Here is a 16,009-nt window from a genome sequence, read left to right on the forward strand (position 1 = left end):
AAGGAGAGTGAAGATATTAGGCAATTTCTTTCAGGAACATTTTTTTTAATAAAACCACACTCAGAATTCATAAGATGTCAAGTTTCGGATTTTTTATTGGAGGTTACTGACCTAATCGGAAGATTTATCATCTAGAGACAGGCAGCAAAACTTCAGAACTCACAAGGCAGGCAATTTGAAATGACACAACTACTAAACAATGAACTACATGCTGGCGGTTCTCCATCCAGTCATACCAACCACTGATGTTAGCTCCGGCTTGAAATCTCGAGGGGAAATGCTGCCTGCGAATATACAGCTGGCTAATCCAGAGGCTTAACATCTTAGAATACATGTACCAAAAATGTGATGTATGTATGAGGAACAATTGTGCTAGTGCACAACTTTACGCAAGTTAATGAATTTATATTACAGAGAAGTCTTTGCATTTGAAACTTTAGCTCCATTTTCCTCCCCACAAATGTTGCCAGACCAAATGTGTTTCTCCAGTATTGCTTTCTTTCACATTACAGAACTGCTTCAATTATCATGCAGGATATTTACACCAATAGACCAATATCAAATTCTGTATTACCACAACACAGTTCTGTCGTTTTATTTTATTCTGAGACTTGGACATCACTTGCAAGGCCAGTAATCATTACCTACTCCTAAATACCCTCAGGTCGGTGGTGAGCGATTGTCTCCGACGATTGCACTTGTGCATTGCTAGTACTTCGGTGATATCATGAATTAGGGAATTCCAGGAATTTGACTCCATGACGATGACAATTCACATGGTTCAAGGCACTGTCCCTACTTCTTAGCTAGGACTTCCAAGTCACACTTCAGATTGGTTTAGATGGTGGGGAGGCAAAAGGTGAGTTATTCAAGACAGAACTCCCAGTCTTTGACCTGTTATTGTAGTAACAGTATTTGTGACAGATAGTACAGTTCAGTTTGTGGGCATTAGTAACCCCCTGGGTGTTGATTCTGGAGATTTAGCAATGGTAGACACTGAATATTAAGGTGCAGGGAGGGGGCTGAGGAGGAGATAAGATGAGATCATTAGATTCCACATGTAGGTTTGCTCGCTGAGCTGGAAGTTTCGTTTTCAGATGTTTCTGCCACCATACTAGGTAACATCTTCAGTGAGCCTCCGGATGAAGAACTGGTGGCGCAGCCCGCTTTCTATTTGTGTGTTTGGGTTTCCTTGGGTTGGTGCTGTCATTTCCTGTGGTGAGATCATTTCCTGTTTTTTTCTCTGGGGGTGATAAATGGGATCCAACTGGAACTCTATCAACAAACACATTGACTTGGATCCCATTTACCACCCCCTGAGAAAAAGAACAGGAAATGACCAACCCAAGGAAACCCAAATACTTAAATAGAAAGCGGGCTACACGACCAGTGCTTCATCCAGAGGCTCACTGAAGATGTTACCTAGAATGGTGACAAAACATCTGAAAATGAACCTTCTAGCTCAATGAGTAAACCTACATCCAGAACCTCAACCTGAGCTACAAATCTTCTCAAAACTCCCTATCATTAGATTCTCTGTCATTGGAGATCATCATTATAGGGCACCTACAGAGCATGAAGATTAATTGCTGCTAATCAACCGATGCCTTGATATTGGTCAGGTCTTGCTGTACGTGGACATGGACTCTGTCAGTATCTAAGCAGTTCTGAATAATGATCACAGCACAGCAAAAATCCCTACTTCAGACGTTTTGTGTGTGTGGCGGTCACTTGTCCAGCAATTGAAGATGATTGGCTAGGACGATATGCTGAGGTAGTCCTCCAGATGACTGTCTTCTAACAACCACAACCATTTCCATCTGACTTCAACAGTTTTCCCAAAATTCCCACTGACTTCAATTTTACTGGGCCTCCGGATGCTCAGCTTTTTCAAAAGCCAGGAACAGTGAACAAACCTCCACCTATGGAGTTTCTAGATCATGTTCAGACCAGGGCCGTGATGACAATGCCCAGGTGTAAGCTGCTGATCCATCCAACCATGCACTGCTGTGATACCACACATACAATGGAGGATGCTCTCACTGTGTAGATAGGCTGTAAGATAATCACTGCTTCATCACCAGCACAGACAGACTGGCAAGAACAAAAATCAAGCAGATTTCCCCATTTTGGTTTTCTGACCATCTGCACCAGGTCCAGCCTGGCAGATATGTCCTTCAGGATGTTGCCAGCTCAGTCAGTAATGGCACTACCATGTCACTTTGGGTGATGAGCATTGATGTCCGCCAGAAGTCGAGGTACACATCGGTACCAATGACATAGGTAGGGAAAGGGATGAGGACCTGAAAAGAGAATATAGGGAGTTAGGCTGGAAGTTAGAAGGCAGGACAAGCAGAGTAGTAATCCTAGGACTGCTACCAGTGCCACGGGCTAGTGAGGCTAGAAACAGAGAGCAGCTGAACACATGGCTGCAGAGCTGGTGTAGGAGGGAGGACTCATATGTGGATAATTAGGATACCTTCTGGGGAAGGTGGGACCCGTACAAGAAGGGTGGGTTGCACCTGAACTGGAGGGGCACCAATGCCCCGAGCGGGAGGTTTACTAGAGCTCTTCGGGACGGTTTTACCTAGATTGGCAGGGGGTGGGAAGCAGAACTATGGAGCAGATGATGGAGTAGGTAGTAAACAGCCAGATCCAGTCAGCACAGAGTCTGTGAGAAGGGAATAGGCACTTGACAGGGCAAAGATGCAAGCAGTGTGATGGGTTGAATTGTGTCTATTTTAATGCAAGTAGTGTCAGGAATAAGGATGATGAGCTCAGAGCATGGATCAGTACTTGGAACTATGATGTTGTGGCCATTACAGAGACTTGGATATCACAGGGCCAGGAATGGTTGTTAGATGTACCAGGGTTTAAATGCGTCAAAATGGAGTGGGGGCGAGGTAAAAGAGGATTTGTCTACAGAGTCAGTGTGAGTAGAAGTCAGAAACAGGAAAGGAGTTTCTACAGGCGCTCCAGTAGCAACAGAGACACGGAGGAGCAGATTGGGAGACAGAGTTTGGAAAGATGCCGAAGTATCAGGGTTGTCGTCATGGGGAACTGTAACTCCCCGAATATTGATTGGAACCTCCTTAGTGCAAATAACTTGGATGGAGCAGGCTTTGTCAGGTGTGTCCAGGAAGGGTTCCTGATGCAATATGTAGATAGGCCGATTAGAGGGGAGGCCATATTGGATTTGGTGCTTGGCGAACCATGCTAGGTGTCAGGTCTCTCAGTGGAAGAGCATTTCAGTGATAGTGACCTCAACTCCCTGACTTTAACTATACTCATGCAGAGGGGTAGGAGCAGATGGTATGGGAAAGTATTTAATTGGGGGAGGGGGCATACAATGCTATTAGGCAGGAACTGGAGCACCTAAAGTGGGAACAGATGTTCTCAGGGAAATGCATGACAGAAATGTGGAGATTGTTAAGGGAGCAATTACTGATAGTGCTGGAGAGGTTTGATCCCACTGAGGCAAGGAAGGGATGGTAGGGTGAAGGAACCTTGGGTGACAAGGGATGTGGAACATCCAGTCAAGAGGAAGAAGGAAGCTTATTTAAAAGTTGAGGAAGCAATGATCAGACAGGGCTTCAGAGGGTTGTAAGGTAGCCAGGAAGGAACTGAAGAATGGACTTAGGAGAGCTAGAAGGAGGCATGAAAAAGCCTGGGCAGGTAGGATTAAGGAAAATCCTAAGGCATTCTACACTTCTGTGAGGAACAAGAGGATGGCCAGAGTGAGGGTAGGGCCAATTAGGGATAGTGAAGGGAACTTTTGCCTGGGGTTAAAGGAGGTAGGAGAGGTCCTTAATGAATACTTTGCTTTAGTATTCACTATTGAGAGGGACCTCGATGTTTACAAGGACAGCATGTTACAGACTGATATGCTCGAACAGATTGATGTTAAGAAGGAGGATCTGCTGAAGATTTTGAAATTCATGAGGATAGATAAATCTCCTGGGCCAGATGGGATATACCCAAGGTTACTATAGGAAGCAAGGGAAGAGATTGCTGCGTCTTTGGCTATGATCATATTGTCCTCACTGTCCGCTGGAGTGGTGCCAGATGATAGGTTGGCAAATGTTATTCCCCTGTTCAAGAAAGGGAATAGGGATAATCCTGGGAATTACACACCAGTCAGTCTCACGTCAGTGATGGGTGAAGCATTGGAGAGGATTCTAAGAGACAGAATTTATGATTACTTAGAAAACCATAATTTGATTAGAGATAGCCAGCACGGTTTGAGGGGGGCAGGTCATGCCTCACAAGCCTTACTGAAAACTTTCAGGATGTAACAAAACACATTGATGAAAGTCGAGCAGTAGATGTGGTCTACATGGATTTTAGCACTGTGTTTGATAAGATTCCCCATGGTAGGCTCATTCAGAAAGTAAGGAGGTATGGGATACAGGGAAATCTGGCTGTCTGGATAAAGAATAGACTGGCTCAAAGAAGACAGAGGGTGGTGGTAGATGGAAAGTATTCAGCCTGGAGCTCGGTAACTAATGGTTTTCCACAGGGATCGGTTCTGGGACCTCTGCTCTTGGTGATTTTTATAAATGAATTGGATGAGGATGTGAAAGGTGGGTTAGTAAATTTGTCAATGATGCGAAGGTTGGTGGAGTGGTGGATAGCTTCACCAACCAGTGGTGGGCTGTTGTAGGTTGCAACGGGACATTGACAGGATACAGAACTGGGCTGAGAAGTGACAGATGGAATTCAACCTGGAAAAGTGTGAAGTCATTCACTTTGGAAGGTTGAATTTGAATGCAGAATACAGGGTTAAAGGCAGGATTCTTGGCAGTGTAGAGGAACAGAGGGATCTTGGGGTCCATGTCCATAGATCCCTCAAAGTTGTCACCCAAGTTGATAGGGCTGTTAAGGTAGTGTATGATGTGCTGCCTTACATTAGCAGGGGGATTGAGTTTAAGAGCCACGAGGTCATGCTGCAGCTCTAGAGAGTCCTGGTTAGACCACACTTGGAATATTGTGTTCAGTTCTGGTCACCTCATTATTGGAAGGATGTGGAAGCTTTATACAGGGTGCAGAGGAGATTTACCAGGATGCTGCCTGGACTGGAGGGCATGTCTTATGAAGAAAGGTTGAGAGAGAATTGGCTTTTCTCATTGGAGCGAAGAAGGGTGAGAGGTGACTTGGTAGAGGTGAACAAGATGATGAGAGGCATAGAGTGTGGATAGCAAGAGACTTTTTCTCAGGGCGGAAATGGCTATCATGAGGGGGCTTAATTTTAAGGTGATTGGAGGAAGGTTTGGGGAGATGTCAGAGGTAGGTACTTTACACAGAGAGCGGTGGGTGTGTGGAATGCACTGCCAGCAGTGGTAGTACAGTCAGATACATTAGGGATATTTAAGCGACCCTTGGATTGGCACATGGAAGATTATGTTAGTCTGAGTTCCATCTCAGTGTACCCTCAGTGCTTTCTCCAAGTCGTGTTTAACACAGAGGAGTAACTGGTCCATCAGTTAAGAGAGGGCAAATAGTGATCTTCAGTAAGACGTTTACCAGTCCACATATCCTGCCAAGATGACTCCAAAACTCTCATTTCCTTGAGTACTCCAAGGCCCCTTCCTCCTGACTGTGAACTATTCTAATCAGAAGTCCCAGGCATCCTATAACTCATGTCTGATTTGTGCTCAGTTCTGATTACCCAGTACACCATGCTTCTGTAATATAATCAGGAGTCTTCTCCCCATTGCACAGACCCTTTTCATCTGTCTCCAGTGACACTCCTCCACCCTGATCCCTCCCTCTAGGATTTACCCACAGCTCATCCCTTTAATGAGAACTGATGCAACACTGGCCACCTTAATTTCTTTGCTTCCCTCCCCCATTTGAAACGGTCATCCTATGAACTTGTTGCCCCTGATTCTCTGTCAACCTTGCCCTCTATAAACAAAAATAAAACATTTCCCAGTCGCTTTCAGTTCTGAAGTGTCACACTGGACTCATGACATAAACGGATTCTCTCTCCACATATGCTGCCATTGGAGTTTCTCTAGCACTTTGTTTTTACATTGAGAGTGGATGCTCAGTCTCCCAGCACTCTGTGGTTCTGTGTTATAATCAATGTCAGATTGTCTAGTACTTTGCTCCATTTCTCTCGTCATTAGTATTGCTGTCAAGTAAATACTGATGACCCAGCACTCATTATGCAGAAGGTGGGAGAGACAGACCTTTCAAAGCAACAGTGCACATAATTGATTTGCTTGTTTGGCCTCATTACAGGGCATTGAGCAAGCAACACTGCCTGGAACAAGACAGACAGACAGGCAGGGGTGTGGAAGGGTCCAGCACCAAAGAACATTCATGAATCAAGTCGGTCATTACATCACAGGACAGCTTAATGAGTTTCTTCCTGGTGCCTGTCCACAGGTTACCAGATGTATGGAATTCAGTTTTACAACATTCCCTGATGGGATTTGAACTCAATCCACTGTTAGGAGTTTGGCAGCATACAAGAGGCAGACCAAGCAGCAAGGCAACTGGGTTCTATTTATTACAGCTTGTTTTTTTTTTGAAGAGTTATGGACCTCTTTCTGACAATGTTACAACACTCTCAAAGATTTGGTCTTTCTTTTAATGCGACCATCTGTTCACAGACTGAGTTCTTACGTTGCAGCTCAGATTCAACCTGACACAAAGGGACCTTCTGTAAGGCTCTACCCTCCTGTTCTGCCAATCAGAAAGCCGAGTGTGGAGGTCAACGTGTCTGAACTCTCAGCATCCCTGCTTCACTGATCAGAAAATCAGTCACACTGCACATCTCCACTGCATCAGGAAAATAGCCAACATAATCAAAAATCCCTCCCACCATGGTTATACTCCTGTCCATCCTCTTCCGTCAGGCAGAAGTTTGAAAACACGTACCAACACAGTTAAGGACAGCTTCTTCCCCGCTATTATCAGACTTATGAAGAGACCTCTAACATTAAGGTTGATCTTTCTCTGCACCTTCTGTCGCTTTAACACTATATTCTGCATTCTGTTCTATTACCCCGATGTGCATAAGGTACGATTTGCTTGGGTTGCAAGCAAAACAGTACTTTTCACTGTATCTCAGCACATGTGACAACAGTAAATCAAGACAATTCAGGATATGGACCCCTGCATCTAATTCCCCAACCCACACACCTCACACGCAAGAGGCCACGGAATGAGCACTGCCATGTGAAAGTCACCCTACAGTCATAGAATCCTACAGTGTGGAAACAGCCATTTGTCCAACATGAGCTGAAAAATGTGTTGCTGGAAAAGTGCAGCAGGTCAGGCAGCATCCAAGGAGCAGGAGAATCAACGTTTCGGGCATAAGCCCTTCTTCAGGACATTTGTCCAACATGTCCACACCGACCCTCCGAACAGCAGCCTACTCAGACCCACTCCACTATTCTATTACTCTCCATTTTCCCTTACTGATGCACCTGACCTACACATCCTTGAACACTACGGACAATTTAGCATGGCCAATTCACCTGATCTGCACATCTTTGGTTTGTGGGATGAAACCGGAGCACCCGGAGGAAACCTATGCAGACACGGGGAGAATGTGCAAACTACACACAGACAGACCCCTGAGGCTGGAATCGAACCCAGGTCCCTGGCGCTGTGAGGCAGTAGTGCTAACCACAGAGCCTGGATCAGTGGTGCTGGAAGAGCACAGCAATTCAGGCAGCATCCGAGGACAGGATCACAGAGCCACTGTGCCGCCCTGACTACCACACAATCATACCACAACTTCTCGCCTCTTTACACTCATGTAGAAACTCCATCTGTTACCAGGAATGTCACCCAACACTGAAGGCTGGACATAACCTTAACATTCAGAAAGAAATTTAAAGTTTCTTTAAATGATGGAATGTGGTAGTCACTCGTCAGGCCTGCATTTATTGAGGAGAAAGTGAGGTCTGCAGACGCTGGAGATCAAAGCTGAAACTTTATTGCTGGAACAGCACAGCAGGTCAGGCAGCATCCAGGGAACAGGAGATTCGACGTTTCGGGCACATGCCCTTCTTCAGGAATGAGCAGAGAGTGTTCAGCAGGAGAAGATAAAAGGTAGGGAGGAGGGACTTGGAGGAGGGGCGTTGGAAATGTGATAGGTGGAAAGAGGTCAAGGTGAGGGTGATAGGTCGGAGTAGGGTGGAGGCAGAGAGGTCATGCCCATCCCCAATTGCCCAGACAGTAGGTATGGGTTGACCACATTGCTGTGGGGCTGGAGTCACATGTAGTTGAGACCAGGTCATGATGGCAGATTTCCATTCCAAAAGGACATTAGTGATTTTTAACAACAATCAACTGTTGTCATTAGGCTAGTGTCATAGGGATCTGCAGCATGGAAACAGATCCTTCAGTCCAACTAGTCCATGCCGCCTGTGTTCCCAAAGTGAATTAGTCCGACTTGCCTGCGTTTGGTCCACATCCTGCTAAACCTTTCCTCTTCACATACTTATTCAAATGTCTTTTAAACATTGTAACTCTGCTCACATTCATCACTTCATTCCACAGATGAACCACACTGTGCAAAGTAAAAGTTGTCCTTCATGTAATTTAAAAATCTTTCTTCTCTTACCCTAAAAATAAGCCGCCAAGTTTCGGACTCCCCTACCCTGGGGAAAAGACCTTGGCAATTCATGCTATCTATCCCCCACATAATTTTATAAACTTTAAAGATCACCCCTCAACCTCCTACGCTCCAGTGAAAAAAAGGCCTAGCCTACCCAGCCTAGTTTTATAACACAAGCCCTCCATTCCCAGCAACATCCTGGTATATCTTTTCTGAACCCTCTCCAATTTAATAATATCCTTCCTATAGCAGGGCATCAGGTTTTGATCCATTAATTTTTTTTTTTAAACTGAATTCAAATTTCAGCTTCTGCCTTGGCAGGATTTGAACTCATGTACCTAGAACATTAGCCTAGGCTTCTGGATTACTAGTGCAGTGACATGACCATGACCATCACCCATCACTCTCATGATCAAATCTAAAAATGGGATGAGAGGGGCTGCTCTCCACATAAATTAATACAGCCTCAGACTAGCAAATCTGTCTTTGCTCATAACAGCACATCAGGCATTTAATTCCGTATTTTCAATTCACATTGGACACAGCCACTCCTGCAGGCTATTCCCAGACATACCATGTAAATGTGATTTGGACTCTTTTTTTTATATAAAGCTGGACTTGTCTCAACAAGGACTCTTCACTGTTGCAATATCTCTTTAAAGATGTCCCAGCTAATTAACTACTTTTGAAAGGTAGTCTCTGACATACTGCAGGAAGTACAGAGGACAGCAAAGCTCCATAAACCACAACAAGATAATCAGACATTGCCCTGTTCTTCTTCGTAAATAATGCAATGCAATCTTTTACATTCAAGCAGGTAGCGAGGCCTTCATTTTCATAAAAGTTTGCAAATAGAAAATGAATTTGAAAAGTTAATATATATGACTGCCACCATGCATCGACAAACATATTAAGACATGAAGGCATGCATAACTGATCAATTGGTTGTAAATCACAAGTCGTCTTCTTCAAAACTGCTATACATGGGCAGCTCACCACCTGGTGCACACTATCTGTATTGCCTCCACTGAGCACACAATGAAAGAAAACCACTGCACAAAGTTAATCCAACCCAGTTTATGTACTCTGTTGATGAATATCTTGCAAGGACCTATCACAGGACCTACTCTCAGGACAGCATTAAAAAACAAAAGAGATCAGGTGATTTGCCTTTCAATTCTGCAAGTCTCTTTCCGTCTTCTCTCATGATAGCTAACTGAGGCGAGAAGCCCATTGTAAGCTAAAGTGATAAGCCGTTTTTCACCAAATAAACTGCTACTTCAATCAAAACAGAAACTACAGTGCACTACCCTCAATTAAAATTACTCACCATAGTACCCAGATACACATCAGAATCATAACCCTCACTAAAAATGCAAACAATGCAGTCCATGCATCAATATCAATGTTGGACTACTAAATAGCATGGGGGTAAGAGAAGCAGAGAGATACTAATAACTCTTAGGATATAAAAATTAAACTAATTTGACAATTGAAAATGATTAGAAGGAAGAACTCCGTTCCAGTGCCCAGTCTTTCCACTTTTGAACGCATTAGATTAGAATCCCTACAGTGTGGAAACAGGCCATTTGGCCCAACAAGTCCACACCGACCCTCCAACCCAGTATCCCACCCATTCCCCTGACTAATGCACCTAAGACTATGGGCAATTTAGCATGGTCAATTGACTTGACCTGCACATTTTTGGACTGTGGGAAGAAACCCACGCAGACATGGGGAGAATGTGCAAATTCCACACAGACAGTCGCCAAAGGCTGGAATTGAACCTAGGTCCCTGGACCTGTGAGGCAGCAGTGCTAACCACTGAGCCACCGTGCCGTATTGTAGTGGTGTGTCATGAGCTGCCCACTCTATAACATGTTCTTGTGGTGGCACTTTCCCAATTAAAGCAACTGGCAGAACAGGCTAAGATGGGAACCTGACAGGGTTTCGAGTTTCTATTTTGGGTGCAAGATGCACCATACTCAAGATTGACACTGTTTGGAGAGCCAATCTGCCAGCTGCAAGAGAGCCAATTTTAAATAACTGAAAATGCCACAAGCCTATTTGCACCAAGTTTTCAAAGCCTCCATGAAGGTTTGCCAAGTGAGCACAATTAATGAAAACACAACATACTGAATTCACCCTGGAGGATGGAGACCCAACTGTCTGGGCAGGGCTGGCTCTGGTGCAGCTGGTTTTTAAAACTGGTGCAAACAGCACGGAAACCAGGTCTGCGATTTAGGTAACACCACTGTCCCACTGAATAAACAGACATAAGCAATTGAAACCTCCAGTTCTATGTCGCCAATATAATCATCCGAGCTGGAGAACTAACCTACTCTCCAAGACACAAAACAACATCACACAGACAGTAACATCCTTCCCCGAGATGCACTGTTCATAAATACCAGGCTCAATGGTCATGTCCTCATTCTTACCGTCGCTATGATTTGTACACCATGGAAAAAATGTAAGAGTGGCCCCCTACCTGTGTAAAATACTTTCCTGTGGGTTTCAAAACCTTCACAGCAAGGTCAAGAATAAGTCGCAGGAAATCCCACGTTGATTCTGAGGTCAGAAGGAAAAAGACACATTACAAAGCAGCAAGTTTATTATTAAAAATCCAACTGAGTTGGGTTTATGAAAACATAATTAAAAAGGTGAAAACAAAACAAAAGCCAATATTATCAACCATTATTAATCACAAGCTCTGTTCCCTAGCCACTGACATAAATCTTCTCCACTGGCCTCTACTCAACCTGAACAAGACCACCTATAATCTCAGCGTCTTTTTCAACAGTTCAGCTTTTGCCTCAGATCTGACCAATCAGCAAGACCTCAGACTTCCACCATCATACTATCGGCTGCTGAAACCCTCTTCTATGCATTCGCTACCTCTAAACTTGACTACTGCAATGAACTCCAGACCAACTGCTATCTTTGCTTCTTTAAACACATCTGCCCAGTCCTAAACCACACCGAGTCCAGTTCTCCTATTATCCAGTGCTCGCTGAACAACGTTAGCTCCAGGTCCAGCTTGATTGTCAAATCCATGCCTGAATTTCCAAATCCCTCTGCTGCTTTCATTTTAATTCACACTGGCTCACTCATCATTGCTGTACTTATGATTTTTTATAATTAATTCACAGGATATGGATGTCAATCGGCAGGCCAGCACAGAAGAAAGTTCTCTGCCGATAACTGCTTTCGTGGAGGTGAGCGGAGTCATATTCTTGAACTGCTCTAGCCCATGCTATGTATCCCATGTAGCTAGAGTCTATGTGCTATCGGTATATCCACAATGCCAGTTGGTGGCACAGTTCCAGGATTTTGACCCAGTGACAGTGAATGGCAATATATTTCCAAGTCAGGATGGTGAGTGGCTGGAGGGGAACTTGTAGGTGATGGTGCTCCCACATATCTGCCATCCTTGATCTTCTAGTGTTTGTGGTTTGGAACATGTTGAAGACTGTTGGAACTGTGCATACTCCTGACTTCTACCATGTAGATAGCAAACAGATTTGGGGAGTCAGGTGGTGAGCTGGTTGGAGAATTCCCAGCCTCTGATCTGTTGTCACAGATTTACATACATTCCTAGCACAGCTATATCTTTCTTTAAATTAATTATTGCAATATTCAAATTCTTCTACTGCTGCCATCTAGAATGACAAGGGCAGCAGATACATGAGTGGTGATACACTTTGGAAGAAGGAACAAGACAAGGGAGTACTTAATTAATAGGACAGTAAGGCGCTCAGAGGAAAGAGGGATCTTGGGATGCTGACCCACAAATCCCTGAAGGCTTTAGGACAGGTTAAAGATGGCACACGGTATACTTTATTAGCCGGGGCATAGATTTTGAGAGCAGGGAGGTCATGTTAGAACTGTATAAAATGTTGGTTAGGCCACAACTAGGAGTACGGCGTGCACATTATAGGAGGGATGTGATAGCACTGGAGAGGCTGTAGAGGAGATGACAGGACTAGACTGGTCTGCCACGTGTACTTGTAAGAAGTATTTGTTGAATTACATCGCCACTGTCTGGCACAATCTTAAAACACAGAAATTAAACCAAGACTTAGAATATAAAAGGTAGAAAATAAGGAAATAGAGGTTATCGCACAGCCCTTTGTGTTAAGTACTTAGCTCTGGGCCTGGCTCTTCCATCCCGACACTGAAACCAACACCAGCAATCAGCCAGCCTCAAGTCCCTTTGCCGCTACCGCTGGAAGAGAGTTGCTATTCTTCGGTGCCATCCTGCCTCCAGTGATGTTGCCACCATGAGTTTGCACTGCGCCCACTGTATGATCTGCCACCGATGCCGCCAAGTCCCATACCAGGCTCAAACTTGAAGCTGGGCACCCCACACCAAAGCAGCCACTGCAGATGCTGCCAGGTTCCATACTGCGCCCAAACTGTCTCCCTCTGCCGCCTCCGGAACTCAAACTCATCTCCGATGAACTGGGCATCTTGCCAATTCCATCAATGCCAATGCGGCAGAGTTCTCCACAAGAAAGGGGCGGCACAGTGGCACAGTGGTTAGCACTGTTACCTCACAGCGCCAGAGACCCGGGTTCAATTCCCGCCTCAGGCGACTGACTGTGTGGAGTTTGCACGTTCTCCCCGTGTCTGCGTGGGTTTCCTCCGGGTGCTCCGGTTTCCTCCCACAGTCCAAAGATGTGCAGGTCAGGTGAATTGGCCATACTAAACTGCCTGTAGTGTTAGGTAAGGGGTAAATGTAGGGGTATGGGTGGGTTGCGCTTCGGTGGGTCGGTGTGGACTTGTTGGGCCGAAGGGCCTGTTTCCACACTGTAAGTAATCTAATCTAAAAGTAAGTAATATTAGAGAGTAAAAAGAAAAAAAGTAGTCAGAAAGGGAAAAGCAGGCGGAGCGAACGAGCCCCAGGCTCAGGAGTCTGAACACAGCTTACTCTGTTACCACCATCTTGGACATTATGACTGTTGGTCAGTTATGAGAAGAGATTGGACAGACTGGGTTGTTTGGCTTAGGACAGAGGAGATTGAGGGGGAACGCGATTGAGATGTACAAAATTATGAGAGGCATTGATAGTGTAGATAGGAGAATTGTTTCTCCCAGATGGACGGACTAATGACTAGGGACATAGATTTAAGGTTTAGAAGAGATGGGAGGAAAATCTTTTTCACCCAGAGAGCGGCGGGAATCTAAAACTCTCAGCGATCAGGGAAGATACCCTGATAACACTGAAGTACTTCGATGTGTACCTGTACCATGGGCAAAGAGCTGTAAAATGGGATGAGAATAGTTTGGTTGCTGTTTTTGACTGACATAGATGATAGGCTGGAGGTCCTTTTTGTGCTATACATCTCAAAATTATAACGCAATTAACAGAAGGAATAGTGAAAGAAGGGTCTTTGAAAGAAATAACAATGATCTTGATGTGCAGATAGACCACCATACTTAGGCTTGATGAAAACACTAACTGTATTCTGGGTTTTATACAAACAGACACTAAAGGTACAGAGATGGAGATTGGAAAATTGAAGCCCGATTCATTGGAACAAAGAAGAATGAGGAGTGTTCAAAATTATGAAAGCTTTTGAGAAAGTTTCTAATCCTGCAAATTAGCACAACGGCCAAGATGAACCAGGGAAGAATGGAGGGTTCACAATTTGTGGATTGTTTTTAATCACAAGCAGCAGATTGTAAAATTCACTGAAAGAGGAATTGTAAAGAAAATGCATCCATATAGTGTCTTTCATCAGCTCAGATCGTCCCATGAATGAAGTACATTTGAAGTGTGGGAGAGGGGAAGATGTATTCTTCAGCCTAAACAAAGAGCAAGTTAAACCTGTAACCCGATTATCCATTGGATTGCCCATCTCTGCAAGCCCACCTTCCCAGGGTTACATGCTCCAAAAGCATTTTGGGTACCTCAGATTCACAGTCTCAAGTTGCACATGAAGTAGCTTCAAGTGAAAGCAGTTTCTGCCAAGGCCAGCTCCCAATATGGAAGCAGGTTTCGGATCCACCGACAGCGGCTTTAACTGGTATTGAGCTGGAATTATCAGAATGTTATCTTGCAATTGAGAAAACAGATATACCTGTAAATGAAACTGCACCCCGGTCTTAACAGGTGCTTTCGGAACAAATGATTTCCCATGTCATCAGTCATGATAGACTGAATGGCCTCCTTCTATCCTGTAACACTTGTTATTTATATTATATACCCTTCCTGTAAATCAGTCGCTGGAACATTGTAGGGACAATTAGGCTTCATTTTTGTTACTATCAGCTGGCTCCATGTGTTATTCTTCTGTCTCTCTTTGACTTGAGAGTCAGTGTTGCACAGCGTGGAAACAGACCCTTGGATCCAACTCATCCATGCCGACCAGACATCACAATCTGACCTCGTTCCATATCCCTCTAACCCCTTCCTAATCACATACCGATCCAGATCCCTTTTAAATGTAGTAATTGTAACCAGCCTCCACCACTTCCTCTGGCAGCTCATTCCACTCTCTGCATGAAAAAGTTGCCCCACAGGTCTCTTTTAAATTAAAACAATGTCCTCTAGTTTTGAACTCCCCTATCCTAGAAAAAAAGACCTTGGCTATTCACCCTATCCATACACCCCATGATTTTATGAACTTCTGTAAGGTCATTGCTCAGTCTGCGATGCTGCAGGGAAAAAGCCCCAGGGTTTTCAGCCTCTCCCTGTAACTTAAAACCTCCAGTCCTGGCAAGATCTGTATTAATTTTTTCTGCATCCTCTCAGTTTTAACAACATCCTTCCTGTCGAAGGGAGACCAGAATTGTATACAGCATTCCAAAAGTGGCCTTACTAACATCCTGCACAGCCATCATATGACATCCCAATTCCTATACTGTACTCAATGCACTGACCAATGAAGACAAGTGTGCCAAACACCACCTACACCATCCTGTCTATCTACAACTTCACTTCCAAAAAACCACAAATCTTCAACCCTGGGTCTTTTTGTTTGGCAAAACTCCCCAGGACCCTACCATTAAGTGTATAGGTCCTGCCCTGGTTTGTCTTACCAAAATGCAACAGCTCACATTTATCCAAATTAAACTCCATCTGCCACTTCTTGGCTCAATGGCCCATCTGTACTCTGAGATAACCTTCTTCGCTGTCCACTACATCTCCTATTTTGGTGTCATCTGCAAATGTGCTAACCATAGCTCCTGTGCTCACATATCCAAATGATGTACATAAATGACAAAAACCAGTGGACCCAGCACCGAACCTTATGGCACACCACTAATCACAGGCCTCCAGTCTGAAAAACAACCCTCTACCATCATCTTCTGTCTCCTACAGGAGAGACAGAGAGAGTGAGAGAGTGAGAGAGTGAGAGAGTGAGAGAGTGAGAGAGTGAGAGAGTGAGAGTGTGAGAGAGTGAGAGAGAGAGTGAGAGAGTG

General features: G+C 44.5%; 1 protein-coding gene across 1 annotated transcript in view; it reads right to left on the reverse strand.

The window, feature by feature from the left end:
* Positions 1-16,009, reverse strand: part of sms (spermine synthase) — a 69,579-nt gene that overhangs the window by 9,496 nt on the left and 44,074 nt on the right. The window contains exon 8 of the mRNA XM_043700269.1: positions 11,070-11,149. Within this exon, the coding sequence (XP_043556204.1) occupies positions 11,070-11,149 (80 nt within the window). The remainder of the gene's footprint in view (positions 1-11,069; positions 11,150-16,009) is intronic.

Source organism: Chiloscyllium plagiosum, chromosome 12 (assembly GCF_004010195.1).
Source record: "Chiloscyllium plagiosum isolate BGI_BamShark_2017 chromosome 12, ASM401019v2, whole genome shotgun sequence".
In the NCBI taxonomy this organism is placed as follows: domain Eukaryota; kingdom Metazoa; phylum Chordata; class Chondrichthyes; order Orectolobiformes; family Hemiscylliidae; genus Chiloscyllium; species Chiloscyllium plagiosum.